Genomic DNA, 21,724 nt, shown 5'->3' with positions numbered 1-21,724 from the left:
CTCAGCGTACCGCTTGCCTTCATCTCACTGCGGCCGCTGCTGCAGCAGCAGTCACACAGCCGCTTCTGCGAAGAAGCAACTACAGTTTAGAGCTCTGTGTGTATCCGTCAAAAGACAGCTAATTAGCGTGCTGTGCTGCACTGTGTGCAAGGCCTGTCGGCCTCTGCAAACGCGCATGGGAGCAGGCAGCCAGTAGCGCGAGTATTACCACTCCCATGCAAAAGGTGGGCTGGTAGGGGGAAGGGGAGAGGCGTATAAATATATAAATAGAAATATGTATAGAGATATCAGATACATACATATCTTCATTTCGCCTCAATGTCCAAGTATAAAACCCTACAGAGGGATGCGCTGCAGGACGGCGAGAAAAAACCTCCTCCTCCCAGTCCATCCATAGGAATAATGCGCATGTGCCTAGATAGCCGCACTACAGTCCACATCTGTTTCCAGTAAAGGGTTACATCAGATATATATAGCTGCTGGAAACGCGGTCTTCTAATCCTTTTCCGCATTTCTCTTGGCGCTAGCACCCTCTGCTTCCGCGGTTACTTCGTGCGAGGCAGCAGTAGCAGCAGCAGATTCCTTGCGGTTCGTCGAGCCCCCGCTGCTGCTGTCGGCGTTGAACCTCGCCATCTGTTGCTGCTGTCGTTCTAGCTTTCTCTGCTGGACAGTCTCGCGCTGCTTAAGGAGGTATGGGATAAAGCTCTCCTGGTACTCCCGGCGAAGCCTCGCCAGTCTACTCCACAATTGATCCATTCCCTGTTTTCAGACACCACGCTCGCAAAAACGCACACAAGGCAACACGCTTGGCTTCTTCTAAAGAAGCCCACAGAAACCAGCAAGCGCCGAGGAGCTCTTGGAAAATCCATTCCTCCCGTATGAATAGGCAACCCCCCGAATTCCCCTCTCTATGCACCTCGCTCGCACTGGGGAAACTCTCTAGATCTCGAGTCACGCGCGGAAAGTGTGCCTGCATGCAAAGGTCCCCGTGGCGACGGTTCTGCGCTGCACGCCTCGCCAAGCCGTCGGATAATTGCTGCTGCTGCTACATTCGCAATTATCCGACAGCAAGGCCCCTCCTCGTGGCCCCTGCCTGCCTTCCCCCCTCTCACGGCTGTACGTGACATGACGTACCTGCAGCGTGACACTTGAAACGCAGATGGTTTCAATGGTTTCGTAGAAGCCGCAGAGTGCCAAGGCCGTCGAGCGCCCCAAGCTGCCCATATACCGGTCATCTGCAAGCAGAGCTTCCTGAAAAAAATTCAAAAAAACAGCGGCAACCAGCGCTTCCTCATGTACGTATGTGCATATGTGCACTTTATAAAGAGGCATAGATGGACATTTGTGTGTATGTATAAATATATATGTATATATTACATGTATGTATATATATGCACACTTCCCGGTTGCCTCATGCGGAGATGGCCAGCAAGGAAAACAACTTTGCCACTTTCAGGCCGTTCCCTCGAACTCCACGCGCTAGCATCAGCTGCCTCACTGCCGTGGGATGTCAGTGTGTCTGTGCCCTTACCTGGAACGCATCATAGTCCATCATCCACTGCAAAGGGAGCGCTGGATCTTCCGCGTCTACTTTGGTGAAGGCCGCCAGGAAGGGCAGCTTGTGTCTGTACAGCACGCTGCATGCATGCACCATGTTGCTGAGAAGCGTATTGGGGGACTTGCTTCGGCATGCGTCTACCGCGTACACCAGAGCCGTCGGGAAGGTGGTGGCAAGCGCCTCCGTCATGAGGGCCCCACTCGCACTCCACGTGAAGACTTCAATCTGCCCGGGAGTGTCGATCAACACGACGTCTGTGCTGCTACTCCGCTGCTGCAGCAAGTGCAACAAGGAGCCAAACTTAGTTGCAAAGAGATTCAAGGCAGTCATTATGGCTCCATTGGGCCCCAGCTTGTAGTGCTGCATCACTCGCTTGTATTCCACACTATCCCGTATGTCGACGTTTGGCGAAAAAGGTAGCAGAGACACCGCAGGGTCCAAGTTCACTATGTAGACGCGCTTGCCCTCAGAACGCAGCTGCCTGAAAAAACGGAAATCGCCTAGAAAAGTGTTTAGGACCACAAAAACTCGATGCATGCAGCACCGATAGGCGCGTAGGGGAGGTATGCGAGATCAAAAGGGAAGGAAATATGTGCTCCTGAAATTAGGTGCATGAATGAATAAGGAGGTAAACGTTTAAACTGGAGATGGCTCACGTATCCATGGCCTTCACGAGCGTAGATTTTCCGCTTCCCGCCATCCCTGTTACAATCAGAACCAGAGGGCCATGTCTGCGGGTGACATCTGCCGCTGCCTCTGTGTCACTGCTTTCTGTTTTTGCGCCTGATGAACGCTCAGACTGCATATCCGAACGTAGCTCTGGTGCCTCGGATGGCAAATCGCTGCCGCTTTGTTGCTTGGCGTGCAGAGCACTGCCCTCTGTCCTTGATGGCATGCAGTCTTCTGTGGGAATTTCCCGTGGGATGCAAGCAGCGGAGGGGGGAGAACCTGTGAAGGCCTGTGCTGGAGGGCCTTGTTCGCCAAGGTTCTCCCCGGCGCTGTCGATGCTGCAGGCATTACTCTTTGTAGTATCACCACAGGCATTACTCTTTGTAGTATCACCACAGGCAGTACTCTTCATAGTACCACCACAGGCATTACTCTTTGTAGTACCACCACAGGCAGTACTCTTCAGAGTATCACCACAGGCAGCACTCTCTGTGTTATCACCACAGGCAGCACTCTCTGTAGTATCACCACAGGCAGCACTCTTCATAGTATCACCACAGGAAGCACTCTCTGTAGTATCACCACAGGCAGCACTCTCTGTAGTATCACCACAGGCAGTACTCTTTGTAGTATCACCACAGGCAGCACTCTCTGTAGTATCACCACAGGCATTACTCTTTGTAGTATCACCACAGGCAGTACTCTTTGTAGTATCACCACAGGCATTACTCTTTGTAGTACCACCACAGGCAGTACTCTCTGTAGTATCACCACAGGCAGCACTCTCTGTAGTATCACCACAGGCAGTACTCTTCATAGTACCACCACAGGCAGTACTCTTCAGAGTATCACCACAGGCAGCACTCTCTGTAGTATCACCACAGGCATTACTCTTTGTAGTATCACCACAGGCATTACTCTTTGTAGTATCACCACAGGCATTACTCTTTGTAGTATCACCACAGGCATTACTCTTTGTAGTATCACCACAGGCAGCACTCTCTGTAGTACCACCACAGGCAGCACTCTTCATAGTATCACCACAGGCAGCACTCTTCATAGTATCACCACAGGCAGCACTCTCTGTAGTATCACCACAGGCAGCACTCTTCATAGTACCACCACAGGCAGCACTCTCGACGGCTTTTGTTGCGGAGGAAGTGCTCGGGCAGAAGACTTCTGCACCGTCCGCTTCCGCAGACTTGCCATCTGTGGGAACGGCCACAGCTGCTCGCAACGATCCCAGCGCTGCAGGCGAAGAGAGGCCCCTCAAAGACAGCAATGGCTCCGGTCTCTCTGTCCCTCCGGTGAAGGTTCCATCGCAACTGCGCACCTTCAGACAGGAACGCGCTGGAGGCGTCTTCGAAGCAATCTTGAAAGCCACCTGCGAGAACTGGCAGGCCAGGCAGCGCTTGCCGCTGCCCCCCCCCCCCGCCGCTCCAAGGCTCCCTGCTGCTTCGCCGAAGGAGGAGGACCTCCCGCAGCACGGCAAGGTGCTGCCGTCGTTGCTGCTGCCGTTGCTGCTGCTGCCGTTGCTGCTGCCGCTGCCGTTGACGCCGCACCCCGAGATTGGGGCCGCTGCAGCTGTCTTCCCGAGCACCAAGGTTTCCATTTAGGGGAAATTTCCTGACTTCGAAGCCCAGATCGCAAAGTCCTCGGCGCGGAAGACGGCTGAAAGAGACACGCGGCTCGCTGCGCCGCTCCAGTGCCTCGAAGCAGGGGAGCAGGATGGGCGGGTGTCGCTCGCTCTCTGAATGCCAGGCCAGCACAAACAAAGGAAGAACCTTCTAAAACGAAAATACCCGCAGAAAGGCTTCCCCAAAAGGCTTGCCACCCCTCCTGCGTCTCGGGGCCTTCTGCAAGGCGGCAGGTTCCAGCCCACAGTCTAAAGAAGCCCTATCACCGCGTCTCTCTCTCCGCTGCCTGTGCAAGTGCTCCGCTGTGGCCGCTTTGGCACTGCTCGTTCATGCGTTTCAAACTTGCTTTCTTGCTGTTTCAGTTTATGCTTGTTCAGAAAATTGCCGGCACCGCAGGGGTTCCAGTCATTCCCCCGTTGTCTCCCTAGGGCCCTCTACGCTCTCTACCGCGGGATAAGGGATCGGGGTCTTCCGCACTGCTTCTGCTGCCATTTTTTGCGCTTTTCTTATAATTGCGCGCATTTAGCGCTGCCGTTGCTGCCGCCACGACGTTCGGAAGCTCCTTGGCATCTAATCAATGCGCGAGTGCCGACCACCGCTGTTGGAAAGCTCTTACCAGTGGCTCTCCGTCGTACCCCAGATTCCCCGCAGCTCTAAGTAAGCGCCGCGAATTCGGGAGCTGTGGCTGCGGCAACAGCAAGCTTCCGCGACAGCAAAGCCCAGGAGAAGCTCATGAGATACAGCAGCCGCGGCACCAACAGCATCGGCGGCTGCGGCGGTTTGAGCCTGTGCCTCAGCAACAGCCAGGCCCCAGAAGCCAGCAGCACCAACCACAAGAATTCGTCGACTTGCTTGTAATTCTACAAAGATGAAACTGCTGTTAGTCCTCGCAGTGTGGTCACTCGGCGCCTGTATGCACCCGCAGCGAGCTGCTGGCGATGAGGCACAACCCACAGACGTCACGTTGGCTGCGTCCTCTACACTCACCGCTGATGAAGCGGAGGACGTGGGGGATTCGGAGTTGCTTGACGATGAAGCGGCGGCGACTTCCCTTGAAAACCATGAGCCTGTTCACTTGCTGCCCACGGAGCACGTGAAGCGTCAGAGGGCTTTATTCGTCACTTGGCTCTGTATAGATCTAGGGTACCTCTTGCTAGGTGTCTTTATCGTGCTTGTAACGCTTGAGAAGCTCAGCGTCGAGGAGCGTGCTCAACAGGAAAAGATGAATACGCACCTGAAAAGCCTGCAGGAGGAAATATTGACTTTGGAAGAGGCCCTGAGGACGGAGAAGACCAATAATCACAGAGCCGAAGAGAGAATAAAGATACTCGAGGAAGAGGCAAAACTTGTAGCTTCTCGACTCCAAGATTCCGTGTCAAAGGAGCAAGAGTATGCCAAAACCATCGAAGACAACTCTACAACGATGGAACTGCTTGTAAACGAACTGGTAGAGGCAAAGAAGCAGTTGAGCGAAGATACATCCACGAAGAAAGGGGCACCGCAACATGATGTGAGGAAAGAAGTTTCGACACCACCGTTGGATCGTAAACCAAGTGTTGTGGCACGATCGATTTTACCGATTAATCGAATTAGGGCCACATGGAATCGTTTTAAGAAATAGAAATCCCTGCGGCTCCCATACAATCGTCCTTCCCCTTGCGGGGTCTGCAATCCAGAGAGGACTAGCTGGCATTTCAGGCAGTAATACCACCAGTGCACGATATCAAGTGCAACTACCAAAAGGCCGATGAAACGGCCATGTGGTCTACGCAGGCGGGTTCTCTGGAGAAGAAGCATCTGGTGACGTTCAGTCAAATACCAAAGGGGAACTTTATCGGGGAGAGCGCCTCTTGGAAGGTTTCAGCGTTCGGCAAATCTTAAGGTGACGATCAATCAAGGGCCGAAGACGATTCGACTGGTGCAGAGCTGCGCACGGCATATTGCCCAATTGGCGTGGCTAAGGGGGAAAGCATGTGTCTCGCGCATACTAAGACATCCCCGAATATTTATTGTGTGCAGCGTGGACTTGGCATCTGTTTTCCGTTCTCTTTTCGTGTAGTGTTCAAAAACTGCCCTCGGGTTCATCACCCCACCGGAGAGCACACGGAGGGATGCACTGAGCTGCAAGCGCGCAGGCAGAATTCCTGAACTACGCGAAGCAGCCAACATCTAATCGAAGCAAGTGGAGGGGAGTTGCAGGGCAAGGGAGCCAGCATCGAAGAACCGAATCATCGAAAGCTGCTGAACCCTTTTCGTGCTCTACATGTGCGATTTTCTTTACTAGTGAGAAGGACATGTTGTTCAGACATCCTAAAAGGTCAAATCCTGCGGCTCGTCGAGGTTCGAGTCATCTTCCTTGATTGGTTCATGGTCAGGGTGGCCTTCATCTGTCTCGGGAAAATTACCTTGTGCTTCCTTTAGCACGGAGTAGTCTACGGTTTCTCCCCGCTTCGCCTTTTCTAGAGCATTGCTTAGCTTCTTTACTCTCTCTTTCAGTTTTACAATTTGCTTGGACTCAACTTGTTTGGTTGACTGAGAATAATTTCGCAGAAGATGAAACATTGAAGCCGATGCAGGATGGGCAGAGACGACTTGCTGCTCCCAATGTTTGAGGCGCTGGCAATTCCTGTGGGCCTTGGAAGCTAAAACAGCAGAGTAGGACGTTGTGGAAGGGGGCAATGCATGGTCAAATGGATTGCTACTTCGAGGAAAAATACATCGAAGCGAAGGCACCGTGCGCTCTCTTCTCAGCCAATGGCGCCTAGAGGGGAACGTAAAAGTGAACGCTACTCGTCATGCGTCGTTTTCCCCCTTTTGGCGGGTCTCGGGGACTCGTCTCACCTCGTTGGTGATGAGCTTTACACGCGATGCATACATAAGAGACGTGACTGTTTCATCGGTGTTGTAATCTGCTGGACTTATGTTGACGAACATCAGCGTCTTAGCGGTGCCTCCAAGTGAGTCACTCATCACTTGCGTGAGCTTGTGGTTCCTGTATGGAATAAAAGTTTCACCTGTCACATGTACAAAGACAACAGCACAAGCACAGATACAGCAGTATCTGCCAAGCGGTCAGCAGGTGTACTTGGTGGAGTATCACTGTTTTTTAATGTTCTGAAGTTCATGAACACTGGTTTACAAGCTCGTGCCTGATTTGAGTGTGCATATTTTATGACGTCTCAACCGGCAAATGATTGGAGAACACATGTTCCATTCACTGTCCCGTTGGCTCAGCAGAGCAATGTGTCAGTTGTAACAACATAGGGGGGAGGCATGAAACGCCGAATCAGCCGTGATAGGGAAAGGCTACTCAAGTGACAGCCCACCGTTGGAAAGAGCAGAAATGACGTCACCTAGAGCCGTGAGACTTTTGTTGATTTCCCTTGCTTCAAGCAACCGCTCCTTTGTGACACCTGGAGATACATTTGAAGTCGGACGGTGGATCTCCGCGTTTCATATTTTTCGCGTTGTCCTTTATACGTCGAAAACTAGAGGACGCTTAATGTTTGTCTTGGCTGTAAATAATCTAATTATTTCATAGACTTAGATAACTTATTAGGCTTGTCCGTATAGTCACCACTTTTGGAGACGCGTTCCGATCCAGCGAGGTCAATAAGTGACAGTTTGCCCATAGTGAATTTTTCTTCGAGTAAGTCCTCGATTTTAACGATGACGGCGAAAATTAAGTGCGATCGAGAGCTTTCCGCGTTCATGGCAGTGCCACTAACATGTCTGGCGGTCAGCCCGTATTCAAATATCTTTTCTAAAGCTTCTGATGAAGTTACCTTCCTCAACGTGATCCCGTGTATCATCACAATACCTGTGTTGTCTTTCTTTATTTCTAGTGGCGGAGGATTCTTCTTCACCTCAGGTGGGGCCAATAGATCAACCAGCTGCGTGTTAGCAACAGTAGTAAGCACCGGAAATGGCCTGCCCAAAGGCCCACGCATGTTGTCCACGCCAATTGCAGTACCCGCCTTGGAGCTCGTTCTATGATTAACACATGTCTAAGAAATATGAAACTATGTGCACACACAGTGCTTGACCAATCGAATAAGGCTTCGTGCTCAGGCAAAAGGCGAAGTGTCACTCTAAAACTATTCTTTGCATTCTTCGCGCACCCACTTCAGGCGCGAAACTTTTGCCAACATGCACAGAGTGAACATGCAGCACCAAAGCAGAAGGAATATTTAGTCGACTAAGCACGACACAGAAGCTTGTAGATACGCTGACACGAGAGCCGCAGTTTCAGGCTTTCTATTCTAGATGTAGGGAAATTCGCAACAATATTGAGTCTGCCAGTCCTAGCCATACCACGATCACCTAATTCCGTTACGTTCAAGAACTACTGCTGTTATCATCTACTCGGTGTATCAAATGGCATTTTATGCATCACATACACGAGCATAAAGGCTACAGTGTTTTCTTCATTAGGATTTAGGGCTTCCCAGAATGCCTCCCCAGCGCGAACTTTAGAGAATACACTGCTCCCCCTCCTTATGCTTCCAGTGAGCTGGCCTCGCATCTGGCAAACATGGGCTGCCGCTGTGTGCTTGTGCGCCGTTTGGTGTTTGCGTGTGTGTGCCTGCAGAGTTCTTTCCTCCTAGTACTCGTGCCTGTGCGGGCTTGCCTCTTGCTGATCGCCCTTTGTCTGTGTTTGCCTATTGCTTGGGAGCTTACATGCCCGTGCGCGGCTTTCTTCCTGACTTTCATGTTGCCAGCCCCCCATCTCTGCGTTTCACTACCTCCGTACGTCCCCCTGTGTGCCCTTTTCCCCTGTGCTACTCTCTCTGCTATGTTCTGCATCTGGGCGCACTTGCCTGGTTGTTGTAAAGCTCGCACATATAACTGTGTGTCTCGAATTTAAACTTTTGGGGGTTGAGTGAATTGAGGAGCGTGAAGAGCCCCTTGATGGCTCTCGGCGCAATTCCGGGATAATTAGTGTTGCCTTGAATGGTGAAGGTCTTTCCAGAGCCCGTCTGGCCGTAAGCGAAGATGCATCTGCGGCAGTAGCAACAACAACGACACAGCAAACACAGCTAAAGGCGATGCCAGCAGGCACACAGGGAAGAGCACAGACGGCTGGTCAGGCTATTCTATGTGCTTTGACGTCTGAAAAACGAAAACAAAGCACGGTGTGCAACTACACAATGGCAGTACGGTATGAAGAAGGGATGTGCGAGATGCGGATTTGTATATACGTAGCACTACACAACCGTCAACGTGCAGGCAGGCAGGCAGGCAGGTAATACTTCCCTGCTTCAGTAAGACGTACGCGACCCCAGAGGGAAGAGACTGAGCCAACATGTTTTGACGTGAACACACGGCCATAGTAGAGCACTGCCCACAGATACAACAAGTCGTGGAGCTTGATAAGCACAATCGTGGACACATGGAATCGGGGAGTACAATACGGTGCACTCGGCCAGGTAGCAGTGGCAGTAGAGGGTGCTCTGACTGACACATTAAAGCCGTCGATGACGGACTGAATGAGTCGTTCGGTGTCCTCGTAAACTTCCTCCTGCACAGTGCGCAGAACAGAGCGTGATGCGGCATTTTAGAAGGCGTTCTTTCTGGTGGTTCGTCGCTTCTCGGGCTTATGGTAGCCGCACACTCTGGCCAAGCAGAACACCGACCTTGAGGCCACTCAACATTCCCCGATGAATCAGGATTTTCTACATCCATACCTGAGTGCTCTCTCCAGAGAAGACTCTGTCATAGGTAAACTCCTTCTCTCCCTGGCAGGCAAAAAACCAAGCACCTCTAGCAAGCCTTCGCAAACACAGATGCTCAGAAAGCTGACCGAATTGCGAAGGACAGATATGTGCACAGCAGCACAAAAGGAGGTCGAGCGGAAGCCGCGAACGTGCAGAGCTATTATTAGACGCCTGCATTTAGTGCGTTGGGTGTTTCCGCAGGCAGACCGGTGCCACAGGGAAAGCACACAGTCCATCCAAAGAACTGCCCTTTCGCTGCCTGTCTTTAAAGCCCGCGCACATCTGCACGGCCTAGCAAGCGAATGGCTAAGTAAATGCACCGGCAGACCAGGATACATCTAGGTTTATGAAGGGACTAGCAACACTTTCGCTGCTGTGCATTCGTTATGCGTATTGTCACTCTGCTCCACAGGCCCTCTCTCTTCTCCATGTAGGACACCACTTCCCAAAGTGGATCCGGAGTGAAGAAGGCAAATTTAGGCTGCTTTTGGTGAGGCTTGAGCCATTGTTGCGTACGAATGCTTTAAGATCGTGTTTCTGGCCATCCTTGCACTCTACTCTCTCCCTGATAGCGGGCCCCTAGTTTCTTTCCTCCTATAATTTGGGTCGATGGGGGCGGAGCATTACCTTTGGAGCGGCGACTTTGACGGAGTATTCGTCGATGACCTCAACACTCCGTGAGCAGCCCTTTTCCACTTCGTACTTTGCGAATGGCCGGACGCGGCAGAAGACGCGAATTTTCCCCTTCATATCTTCGATCTCGTTGTAATACTTCTTCCGAAGCTTCTTCTCCGCCTACTCCAGGCAGCAAGCAGCACAACGCGAGCTCCCCTATGAGTCAATTTCTTGCGCCTAAAGACTGCCGCTGGTAACGACCGCTAACGGCCCACATCACACCCAGCGAGGGCATGCGCCAGTCAACCCCTCTACAGCCTCCTCAGCCGAGCTTGGCCATACCCACACTCTTGCGGTCCAGGAACCCCAAGCCCTTTTTCTCCTTGTTCAAACCTGGTAGGAGGCTTCTAGTTCCTTGATCATGCCGCTCTGTTGCGCTGCTGTGGCCTGGAGCTGCAACACTTCAGCTGTCAGCCCCTGTACATCTGCCAGCTGTTTCTGCAAATCCTGAAGATGGATGCAGGAAAAGGAATGAGGCAAGCTCTGGGGAGGGGCTGTGCTGACTCTACCTAGGCCGCAATGCCCCTACATGTGTTTACCTGTGTGAAGATGTGTGTGCATAAGGGGCACTGCTGGCTGGCTAGGCGGTTGGCTGGTGGCATAGATTTATATACGTAGATATGCGCGTCAGCCTTATGTGGATGTACGAGAACCATGGATTTCATAGCTTTAGCCCTCTATGAGGCATGGCTGCCTGACCGCGAATTCCTTGGCGAGCGCGTCATACTTGGCCTGTACGTCTTTGAGCTCGCTGGTAGCAGAGCCCAATTGCGACTCTGCTTTTTCTGCCCTCTCCGTCTGTCTGTGGAGCTGAGCCTCGAGTTTTTTCGCATCGGCAGCTGCACCCTGCGCGAACGCGAGCCGCAGCTCTGAGCCGACATGACACTACGCAAGGACGGCAAACGGCAACAAGCTACACTCGATGCACGGCCGTCCGTGCGTCCCCCATTTTCGTGGGTGTCTCACCCGCCACAAAGACTATGGGATGCAGTGGGGCGCTCACCTCGCTGCTTTTGGTTAGCTTCTGCTCCAGCAGTTTGAGCTCCCTGCGTTTGTCTGCTTCTGCCTCCTTAAGCTGCAGCTCGAGCGCCTTCATCTGCTGATTGTTCGAGGAACCGCCCTTTGCACGAGCAGCCTCGCATTCTTTTAGCTTTTTCTGTAGCGCTGCTACCTGCTGCTCTAACTGTATGTATGTTTGGAATGCGCACAGTGGAATATCACAAGGCAGCAAAACGACCGGATAGCGATAGCGCACACCGGATTGCGAGGAACAACACCGCGAGGCCCATGCGCAAGGAAGGGGTCACGTGCACTCGCAGCAAGCAAAGCGCAAGACGGCCACGCCGATTAACCAAGAGGCTAGCAGAGGCATGGAATAATGGCGGGAGGCAGGTCGAGAGTGCACGTGATGGCAACAGAGCAGCCAAAAGGCAGGGGAACCGACACAGCACGCACAGGCTTAAGGCAAGCGGCGGAAGGCGTTAAAATATAGCTATTTGGTTGCACAGGAACAAAGCGAAGGGCGAGATGACACGCAGGCGTATCACAAGCTCCTCTCTTCAATGGCGTGTGTCCGTCATACGACGAGGATTTAGGTCTTGGTGTCTCATGTGTAGCTCCTTTGCACCTGTTTGTTCTTCTCTTTTGCTTGGTTCAGTATTTGTACTGTTGACGCTCCTATGCCTGCTCCGCCTCCACCTTGGGCCCTTCCCCCTAAGCCTCACAGCAGACACACCCCAAAGCGCAAATCTAGACTCTAAACCGCTGCATACCTGCGCAAGCGCTAAAACATTCTTCAAGCCACATGAGCGACTCGCCTTTTTTCGCCACTTCCTCCATGCTCACAAGCGCTATTTGCAGCTGTAGACAGACCAGAACACAGAGCTTTAGAAGCTAAACCCCATAGGATGAATACCGAAGCCGCCAGTTTGAGCATTCCGAGTCCGTACATTGTGATTTTCATCTTTAAGAGCTTGCACTTGGTTGGAGAGAGCTTGCAGGCGTTCCTCAAGCTCTCGGATTCCTCGCTGCTCTTGCAGTTCTCCTTCGGACAGCTTTCTGCCAGCCGCGGTACCTGTCTGCACGCAAACCCACCACAAACCGTAAGGGAAGGTCCTCAAATGCCCTGCAGCACGTCCCCATGAAAAAATGATTACAGCCCCCAAAGCCTCCGCTAATTTGCAGATCTTCGTTTTGCAAACATTTTCTGGCCTCTTGTATCAGGGTCGGCATGAGCAATACACTGCTCAGAGACTCGGGTTCAAGGGTTAAAGCATACCCCTGCGCCTCCTCCGGCAGCAAGAGAGGCCTGAAGGGCGGCTATTCCTGCGTGGGAGCGCTCAGCTTCGTGGTATAGGCTGCCACGTTCTTCTGTTTCTGCTTGCTGGTTGTGTGTGGCAGCGAGGGCGACAGCGCTTCTTTCTTCTTTGGCTGCCTTGAGCTGCTTTTCGAGGGTTTGCACCACTACCCTTTCAATCATGAGACTCAGAGTAAATTTGATATCCTGCTGCTGGTGTTGTTGCAGCTTGCCGCGGAGAGCTGCGGCAAAGGCCTCCACTTTCTGCTTGACGCTGCTGACTTCAGGGACGTGGGCACCCAACAAGCTCATGAATTCTTCCAGGTTCTGCATCAGATCATCCTGCTGCTCTTTTAGGACCTCTAGCTCAGACTGGCTGCTAAAAATCACATCCCGAAGCTCCTCAATCCTTCCTTGCCACTGCGCTGCAATTGACACCCAAAGCCCTAAACCAATAGACCACCCTAAATCTCTCCTTCCTCTACCTCTGAGTCGTTTGTGCCCCCTCGCTTCACCCAGAAAAGTCGACTCGTACAGGGCCTGGCGTTTCCTTCTCCCCCTTTCTGCATTTTATGGTGCGGTGCTGTATGCATATCGGATGGATGGGAAGGTGAATACGTATGTGAGGGGTTTGTGGTATTTGGCTCATAGCGTGTCTCTCAGTTAAGTGTTTGGCGTTTGTATATACCATCGAGCTCTTGCATAGTCTTGGGCATTTGTTCCTTAAACTCTTGGACCCTCTCCTCAAAATTTTTATGCAGCTCGTTGTTTTCCTGCTCGTAGAACTCGAGGCGCGCCTTCGTGCTCTGTAGTTTCTTGAGCAGCATCGTGCACTTGCTCACCGCAGTCCGACGAAGAGTTTCCACCTTAGAAAAGCGCATCAAGGGCTACAAGCTCTATAGGCATAAGCTGCCGAGCACCGAAAGATGGTCACATAACCGGGTGCCGTCCAGTAAAGCTCAAACCAGCATCCAAGAAGGCAAGACTAGACACCGAATATCTGCGTGAAGAGAGGAGGGGGAGAGACAGAGAAAGAGAGAGAGAAAGACAGCTCAAAGTTTACAGACTTGTTAAGGAATTTTGAAATACCTGCTTGGCCGCGCGCCTCCGAGTCGCATCTTCCACCATTCGAAAATGCCACTCCATTTCTTGCATCGTCGCCAGTTGCTACACACAAATCATCCACACGTGAAAATGGGTCTGTCTCTTTACTCGAGATACTGCCATTAGCGTGCGCCTATACGGAGCTTTGGCGTCCACAGGCCTCTAAAGATGGTCGGTTTGGTGTGCATCCGTGAAGTTGAACAGTGTTGTGACGGGGCCTGTCTTGCAAGAGTGAATGAAAGGCTAGGCCCCTGTGCCCTTCTAGCCGCATTTTCAGACGCTTGCAGCTTGTGCTTGCGGTCGTATCCTTTGGCCTCTAGCGCTAGTATGCCACTATGGAAACTAAAGGCTAGGAGCTATGGCGAAGAGGGCTTTCGCTTGCTTGCCTGCTTCTTCACTCTGTCGAACTCTTGAATGAGGCTGCTGATGTATGCCTTAGCCGCTTCTGTAGGAATGAAGCTTTTTTTGTCAGTGACAACGAGGCCCTCCCTAGCCATCACTGCGGAGTCTACTACTCGCCCCTCCGAGAAAGACACTACCTCAATCTTTTTGCGTGGCACCTCGAGGTCATCTAGTCCGTTCAACCCACAAACAGGCAAACGCGACAACTGAGCTCTCAGAAAACAAGAATTCATGCTCATAAATACCAGACATACATACATAATCAAGCTACAAAAATCAGCTCCTGATACCTCCTTTTCGCGCAAGAGGCATCAAGACATTCAAAGAATGGCTCCTTGGCAGATTCTAGTCCTACCCTTTAAGCCACCTTGCGTTGCGCATCTTACCATCCCCCCCAGCGACTTCCTGAGCAAGCATGTTTGGAATTCTGATGCTCTTTCTTCCACTAGATATGCCGTCGCTGTACGTGGCTGCTTTATCAGAGATCAGCACTTTAACAGTGCGGCTGGCAGGGCTCGTCTCGACACCAATCGAAAGGGACACCTCCTCGGGTGTCTCCGCAAACCGAGCTCCCTTACTGGGCCTCTTGACAAGCGAGACTTCCTCCTGGTCCTGAGCTTTCTCTCCTTCTGGGGAGTTTAACGCCACTGAATCGCGAGGATCTCCAGAAGAACTTAGCTGGGGGCTCCTCATGGGTGTGACTCTCTCTGCGTGGCTTTCCTCCCTCGCAGCCGCCAGCGAACAGCCCTCTCCCTCATCCCCACGCTTGGACAAACTTTCCTCCAGAGGGGGCCCTTTTGCTGAGCTCTCCTCCTCGAGGAGGCCAGTGGGGGCCCCTGTAGGGGCAGCCCACCCGAGTCCAGCGTCAAAGACCCCCATGCTAGAGGCCCACGGCAACCCCACTTCTGGGAAGGCATCCTCTTGAGCATTTGTTTGAGCGGGATGGTCAGACTCGGCCTGAAGCGCAGGAATGAGGGTTCAGGCTGTGCAGACCATTCGGAGGTCTAACACTAACTAGGTGTGGTGCCATGGAGCATTCCCAGGCGAGGGCGTAGTGACTTTGAATCGGCTCTACAAAGAGCTTTAAGCCATAACTTCTAACATCCTAAGCTCCACGCTTACATCTGCAGAACCCTGAGGCACCATAAAGGGATGAGGCGCCTCTGTGGCTGCTTCCCCTAGGCCCTCCCTGCAAAAGAACTCCCATACCCCCGCAGCCCAGCACTGTTGTCACAACAGCAAAAGCAGCAGGTAAGCACAGCAGCTACAGCAGCAACAGCATTTGCAGTAGGATCAGAAAGCCCTCGCTCGGAGGCTCTTCCAGTGACGTTCAGTAGCGCACAGACATAGCAATCGACACTCTGCAACTACAGCAGCACATACATACATGCTTTCTTTCTCATCGAAGCTCGTCATGCTGTGTGCACTGAAATCGGTGTTTACAAGCCTAGGTCAGAAACTCGTGGTGCTGGTCCTGCCGTTATGTAGTCCGTATCCGTCGCTTCACCAACGACCACTTCTGACTACAACGCAGGAGATCGCAGAGCCCCGAGGGTCAGAGAGCCGACCAGCAGCTGTCCACTATGCCCTACTCTGCCGGTTTCAAGCTATGGGTGTGGCTGCTGCTACAACAGCAACACCAACAAAGTGGAAGCGGGCGTTCTCTTTTCTGCAATGTGCACACTGGGGCTTTGCAGCCTGTGGAAAGGCCCTGGATCCCTCAGTTCTTGGATTTAGATGTCTATAGCTGAAGTTTCTTGCGGGTTACAAGTGAGCAACAAAATGCATATCAGCGGGACGCACACATCGCCGCCGGGTGGCCTTTCGGCCAGCGCGCATGGAAGTGACCTCGGGTGTCTCCTCAGCTCTTTCTGTTGGGGTTAATATTAGCTGCTTGCTGCCATGCTTTAAGACTAAAAGCACAAAATTTGTGGGGCACAAATGGGGGGAACACAGATGCTGACGTTCACAAAATGCATGCCAGGGCGACGACCGCAACAGCGGCGACGGCGGCAGCAACTGGTGAGCCTGCGGCAGTGGTTGGCATAGATCTGGATGTCGCAAAAAAACTTCCGAAAGGTGCACAGAGATGTGATTACATACACCTTTATCTCTCCACTTCTGTGGAGGGCCCGTGTTGGGAGGCTAGGGTTCAGATTGAAGGACTCCCAATATACGGCCATTGGCAGTGAAAGGGCTGTACATGCGCTAGCCCTCCAGACCCTAAACGCAAAACTGTTAACCGTAGAGCCCAAGTAACTTCTTCAAGGATTTGATGCCCCCGATTGGTTTCACAGGGTGCCGTTGAGGTCTTAGGGAATTGTAGTAAAGGGCAGTCGTTCCCCGGAAACAACGTACACGAAGCACCAACGTGATCAAACTGATCTTGACAGGCAAACGTTTCTTTTATTTTTCTGCTTGCTGCAGTCCGTGTGTATGTATGAACGTATGTATGTATGTATGTATGTGTGTATGTGTGTGTGTGTGTGTGTGTGCGTTGGTGTGCGCGCGCGCAAAGAACGCCTTCTCGGGGCCCTCTTTGCATTTGAATCTCCCTGAGCTCTTTCTCTGCTCCTCTGCCAAGCTCTGTGAAACTTTGATATCATCTGTCGCTATTTCCCTTTTGTTAGCGAGGCCTTTGCGTAGGCTGTGCCTAGCTTGCCGCCGCCTGCTCTCTTCGCCGTTTCCTTGATTGTATCTGCCTTCACTGCCCGCTTTTCTTGTTCGCTCGGTGTATTACCCTATTAGTAATTTCTGTGCTGCTCCCTCTCCACCGCCCTTCATCTAGCGGAAATTACCCTCGCTTGGAGGCCACGTCTTCGTAGGTTTTGGCCACCAGGATCCTGCATAATTTTCTGCGATTTGCACCACATCCTTCAAGAGGCACCCGCTTCCGCTGTAGCTGCGGCTGCTACCGTGCTTGTTGATTTTGTTGCCGCCGCCCATGCTGCTGGTTTCTTAGCTGCACATACAGCATGAGTGTCCTTCTCTGCCTAGGGTCTCCGAAAAGAGACATGTTTAGCCCTAAACCGAATGAGAGACGTAGTAAAGTTACTAGGTGTCCTTGCAAATGCGCTTTCACGTCTCCCTCCTTCGACATCACCCCGAAAGCTTTTGGCAAAAGGAGATAGTTCAGGTCATTTATGAGATAGATGTGCATGGCTATGCGGCCTGTAGGCACTCCGAGCACTTATTCATACTCTGTGAAACTTGCCAACTTGTAGCGCACGTAGACACGATGATGACTCCTGCTGCATCCAAGTAGCCTACTCTACTTCACGACAAGCAGCATGCACGAACGGCCAAACCACACAGTCAGATCTTCATGATTTCTTCATTGGATCAACAAGTGCAGTATAAGGTGCCTTCATCTACCTCTTGCCCCACTAATGTGGTTTTTCGTGCTGTTTTTCCACGCTGTTTCCACGCCAGCAATCCTCCCACGGGCTTCCTCGGAGACAGGAGCAGTCGCCTTTGCGGTCTGCGTGTGTTGTGGCTGCACGCGCCTGCTAGTCACATTTGTAGCTTGTTTGCTGACTCTTTACCACTGGCATTGGGGATCAGGAGCCTAACAGTTCATGTGCGTGCTGCCCACTGCACCGCTCCTTCTTATAATTCTTTGGAGAGACAATCAACCCCAGACCCAACATAAACAAATAGGCTTTGGGTGCTTTTCCAATGAGCTTTCTCCCCCTGCCCATACTCCTCCAGGTCCCCGGCTTAAAGGGAAAGGGAGAACTTGTGTGCGCGTTGCTGCACCCCTCAAGCAATGCCAGCAGTTCCAGCTAATCCCACATTCCATCAAGCGCACTAGCACACAAAATTGGGTCTTTTATTTATCGCGATAACGCTTTTGCAGCAGAAAGAGGTATGACATGCAAACCCATTCAACAATTCATTAGTAATTCTCAGTTAATACAAGCAATGTAGTACAAAGCACCAACGCAGAGTTTAGCCTATTTACTGCATCACCCTCCCCCCTGAGAGCCTAGAGCCTATACAGGCTGTTTTCAAGCACGCGTATGTCACCATGGGGGAATGTCCTACCAGCCAAGGAGCAACGACAAACTGAGGTACTCTGAACCCGCCGCTCTTCTGTCACCTCACTCCCACGCATCCAACCTGTTCCTGGCGCGCTGCAGTGAGCAGAAACCATCGTCATATATCATTGCCAACCTGCACCACTCCCCCTCGCTATACCAACAAAAAGGACCACCTTGCAGATGTAATGCTTATATGTCCCAGAAAGCACTGCTGCCAATGCTAAATGCGTTGACATTAATTCGCCGACTGCTCTGCTCATATACTCGCTCACTGGAATTACGTGCACTATGAATGCATGTGTCATGGATAGGCCGACCATGCTTTTGCTGGCCCCTGGATGCAGGAGGTGCGTGTGTGTGTTAGCAGGTGTATATGTATATACATGCATGTATACATATATGTAGGTACGTAAAATGCATTTTACACCTTTCTAGCCATAGTGGGGCAAGCACTCCACTTTTGCACACTTCGGCTTGACTGCCCGTATTTGCTGCTTCGTGCAAAGTCAAGCTAGTTAGCGTCGAACAAGAATCAACGCCGTGGGGCAATGCACAACAGGCTTGAATGTGCAACCGGGTGCGAAAAGTTCATTGCGTAGTCGGTAAGCGAGCCGACGAGCTGGATACTTATGGTTCCTTTATTTTCAAATGATACTGGACCCCTGAGAGGTGCACTAAGGGTTGAAAGGGGGGAAAGAGCACTTCAGGAAGGGGGGAAATTCATCACCTGCCACTTGTTTTGTGTCCGGGTTGGAGCTAAACTCATAGCCCTGTCAAATCATAGAAGATGACACGCTACAGCGGCGGCATCCTAAGCGTGCTCTAGTGACCTTGAGGCTGCAACTCGGTGTAAATCGTCTGTCACTCGTATCGCAGAACCCTAGAACGATTGGCTCTCTGGCTAAGGCGAGGCGGAAAAGGAACGATGAAGGCAGCTCTAGTGCTGGAGCAGGCAAGCAGTCATGCAGAGTTCTCGCTCCACGCTGGAAGTGCATTGTGTTTGGCCGCGCGACTAGTGGCAAAACACGATAAGCTGCAGGACGCACCCCATTCCCTCCAGAACGAATCTTCGAGCGACAACAGAACCAGCCCCAAGGGTGGCAGTGGGTAGATGAGCTAAAAAGAGGCTCGCAGACGCACGCCGACGCACGTACAGGCAGCGGCACCTCCACAGAGCACCCCGAAGAAGGCCAGGCGCAGCAGCACCACTACCACCACACCACTAACAGAAGCAGGGTTCCTGCTACAGCATCTTTTGCTTTTGCTCAACCTGTCGAGACAGAGATCCGTTTAACAGCAGTCAGGAATGCTGGCGGGTAAGGGTTCATCGGATGGGTGCTCCTAGCCCCCCCTTTTCCCCCCTCCCCCTCGCCGAAGACACCTTACAGGGCAAGTTAGGGGCCAACACGGTGCCGCCACTCCCCCTCCTTTCTCTTGTAATTAGGGCCGTGTTCTACTATCAATTAGGCGCTCGATGCATGCACTGGGGTTTCCATGGAAGGCGGCTTACTGCACATCCATCTTGAATGGGTCTTGGACTGCATGCGCAGGGGAGCTTGAGCAGGGCCGAGGATGTAGCGCTTACGCTCTAGGGTTTAAGCTCTCTGTGTTTCTCTTTTTATCTCCTGCTGCGGCTTTTCCTTCAAGCATTGGGGGCCCTGCGATCCTTGTTGGCGTGCGTCCAGGGGGCCCCTCCCTGCCGATGAGCGCGTCCTGCGAGCCTGAAGGAGTGCGCTCCTACCTCCGACAGCACGCGAAGCCACGCGTCTCCCACCCCTTTTCCCCCTTTTCTGCCCCCGTTTTCGTGTGCATTTCTTCCAGGGGAATTTAAATTGTGCCCGATGCAGCGGGGGATGGAGACCTGTGGCTGCAGGACGCCCTGACCAAACTCAAAGCCTCTCTCTGCGCGTGCTGTAGCTACGCTTGGTCGTCGTGTGACGGCTCATGGGCGCTGCCTGCTTGAGCAGCCGCTCTTCGTTCCTCACTCTCGTCTCCCTACAAACAGCCGCAGGTGTCAAAGCCCCCAAATGTCAGCTCGCGAGCGCGATCTTCGGGGCCTCTCTTCCCGACATCACCTGGGAGGCGACGGCAGGGGCCTCCCAGCGGCTAGAGAAAGGGAAGGGGCGGGGGGCGAAAGCAGACAGCGGCGGGAGAGGCTCTCCGAGGATCCTGTGGGGCCCGGTGCATCTCCGCATAGGCGATCAAGGATTCCAAGAAGCCGCAGCAGGGACAGGGAGTGGTCGCGGGAGGAGCGAACATACGCCAAGTCTCGCGAAGATCCTTCCTCAAAGGACAGGTCCAGCGATGGGGCCTCCCGCCTAGCTCCCGTCCCTCGAGAGCGGCTCAGGGAGGGGTCAGCAGCAGAGGGGCCTCCCACCCCGAACCCTGGCGAGAGGCTCCCCCACTGGGAAATAGAGCGGCTGCCGCCTTCCGAGGCAGAAGACATCCACCACAGCCGAGAGGAGCACAGAGACTTCCGAAGGAGGGAGCCTCAGGAGGCCATGGACTCCCCTTATGAGCGACAAAGAGCCCGTAGGGCCCCCCGAGAGGGCCCCAGGGAACGGAGAGATAAGCCCCTGAAAGGGGGCCCCTCATCGGGGGGGGGCCCTGGCCCCGACCCTTTGCCAGGAAAGCGGGGACTCCCCATGGGGCCCCCAGACGATGAGCACGAAGATGTGATGCGCTCAGATGGACAGGTGGGGAAGAGTCTTTTTTCTACAAGCCCCTCATGCAGCCATCGTCCAGTGTTTAACATGTTCGCGAGTGGCATGTGTGTGTAGACATGCGTATCGCTGTTCATTTTTACACCCCGCGGCTGCAGCCCTTCACACACAAACACACACACAAACGCTGTGTGGAGGCGGCCTTCAGGGATAATGGGGGATCGTGGCTACCCTTGTATTGGCAGGCTTCGCATGCCTCTTGGAGGGTGCAGGCAGAGGGCAATAAACGCCACCCTCTGCTGCCTCCTACAGCAGAGTCACTGCCCCTTATAAGAAGCCTTTACAGGGGTCCCAAGGGCGCGACTGCGATGAGAGGCCCCTGCTGCCTGAAACTTCGCTTACTGGTGATCGTGAGGGTGTGTTCTTACGGGGGGTTGTGTTGCGTCTTCTTCAGGGCCCTCAAGACGCAGCCGAGGGTGTAGGCGTGCCGTTTGCACTGGGGCCCACAGGTAAGGGGGGCCTTTTGCGTGCTTTTCCTTCTGAGCAGCTCTCCGCAACCCTTCCTCCCGCATGCACATCTCCTTAGCAGGCAGCACCTTCTTGCTGCGCGCGCGATAGGACGTTCTTGCGGGCTTGCTCTTGCGATGCTTGCATGCAGGGTATGCAGGAGGCCCTCCAGGAGGTTCAGCAGCATCAGAGGCTCCAACCAGTGGGCGCCGCAGACGGGTAGGGGCCTCTCCGGAGAGCCTCCCTTTCGTGTTTTGTTGCCTAGAGAAGCCTGTATTTTCGGAAGTCTGCAGTGTGAACCCCCGTAGCACTTCCGTCCATGTCACGCTGACCGCTTTGGGTTAGAGTTTGAGGCACTTGCAGCCGTCGGAAGAGGGTGTTTTGTGTGTTTCAGGGAGGCGAAGCAGCGAAAGGTGGACACGCCGCTGCCAGCGGGGGGGGGGGCAGCCCGTG

At 53.0% G+C, this 21,724-nt stretch overlaps 2 protein-coding genes across 2 annotated transcripts; both read right to left on the bottom strand.

The window, feature by feature from the left end:
* Window positions 1–495: 495 nt before the first annotated feature.
* On the bottom strand, window positions 496–4,356 carry LOC34617702. The gene is made up of 6 exons (XM_026336239.1): window positions 4,296–4,356; window positions 3,689–4,083; window positions 2,215–3,560; window positions 1,532–2,039; window positions 1,135–1,251; window positions 496–759 (listed from the first exon to the last, which is right to left on the bottom strand). The coding sequence occupies exons 1-6, from the start codon at window positions 4,354–4,356 to the stop codon at window positions 496–498; spliced, it is 2,691 nt and encodes an 896-aa protein (XP_026192024.1).
* A 1,818-nt stretch (window positions 4,357–6,174) lies between these two features.
* Window positions 6,175–14,937, bottom strand: LOC34617373 (kinesin-like protein KIN-14M). Its single transcript, XM_026336238.1, has 20 exons — window positions 14,445–14,937; window positions 14,029–14,269; window positions 13,796–13,874; window positions 13,642–13,719; window positions 13,241–13,418; window positions 12,724–12,977; window positions 12,206–12,334; window positions 12,029–12,116; window positions 11,884–11,969; window positions 11,260–11,439; window positions 10,956–11,102; window positions 10,590–10,703; window positions 10,209–10,376; window positions 9,552–9,602; window positions 9,327–9,385; window positions 8,685–8,865; window positions 7,442–7,757; window positions 7,191–7,277; window positions 6,706–6,878; window positions 6,175–6,396 (listed from the first exon to the last, which is right to left on the bottom strand). Exons 1-20 carry the CDS (start codon window positions 14,935–14,937, stop codon window positions 6,175–6,177), a joined length of 3,324 nt encoding a protein of 1,107 aa, XP_026192023.1.
* Window positions 14,938–21,724: the final 6,787 nt, after the last annotated feature.

This window comes from Cyclospora cayetanensis, unplaced genomic scaffold (assembly GCF_002999335.1).
Source record: "Cyclospora cayetanensis isolate NF1_C8 unplaced genomic scaffold, CcayRef3 CcayRef3_contig_99, whole genome shotgun sequence".
Lineage (NCBI taxonomy): Eukaryota > Apicomplexa > Conoidasida > Eucoccidiorida > Eimeriidae > Cyclospora > Cyclospora cayetanensis.
Note: the sequence above shows the minus strand (reverse complement) of the source record. Positions and strands in the feature narration are given on the sequence as shown.

Bases quoted from the DNA above. Each gene is read 5' to 3' on its own strand.
- LOC34617373 (XM_026336238.1), bottom strand. From the start codon at position 14,937: ATGGGGGTCTTTGACGCTGGACTCGGGTGGGCTGCCCCTACAGGGGCC. The intron at 12,978-13,240 runs GTATATACAAAC...TGTCAATTGCAG, and splicing joins GACTATGCAAGAGCTCGATG to CGCAGTGGCAAGGAAGGATT. The intron at 11,103-11,259 runs GTGAGCGCCCCA...GCGTTCGCGCAG, and splicing joins AGCTAACCAAAAGCAGCGAG to GGTGCAGCTGCCGATGCGAA.
- LOC34617702 (XM_026336239.1), bottom strand. From the start codon at position 4,356: ATGGCAGCAGAAGCAGTGCGGAAGACCCCGATCCCTTATCCCGCGGTA. The intron at 3,561-3,688 runs GCGAAGCAGCAG...TCCTGTCTGAAG, and splicing joins CGGGAGGTCCTCCTCCTTCG to GTGCGCAGTTGCGATGGAAC. The intron at 1,252-1,531 runs GTAAGGGCACAG...AATTTTTTTCAG, and splicing joins TGGACTATGATGCGTTCCAG to GAAGCTCTGCTTGCAGATGA.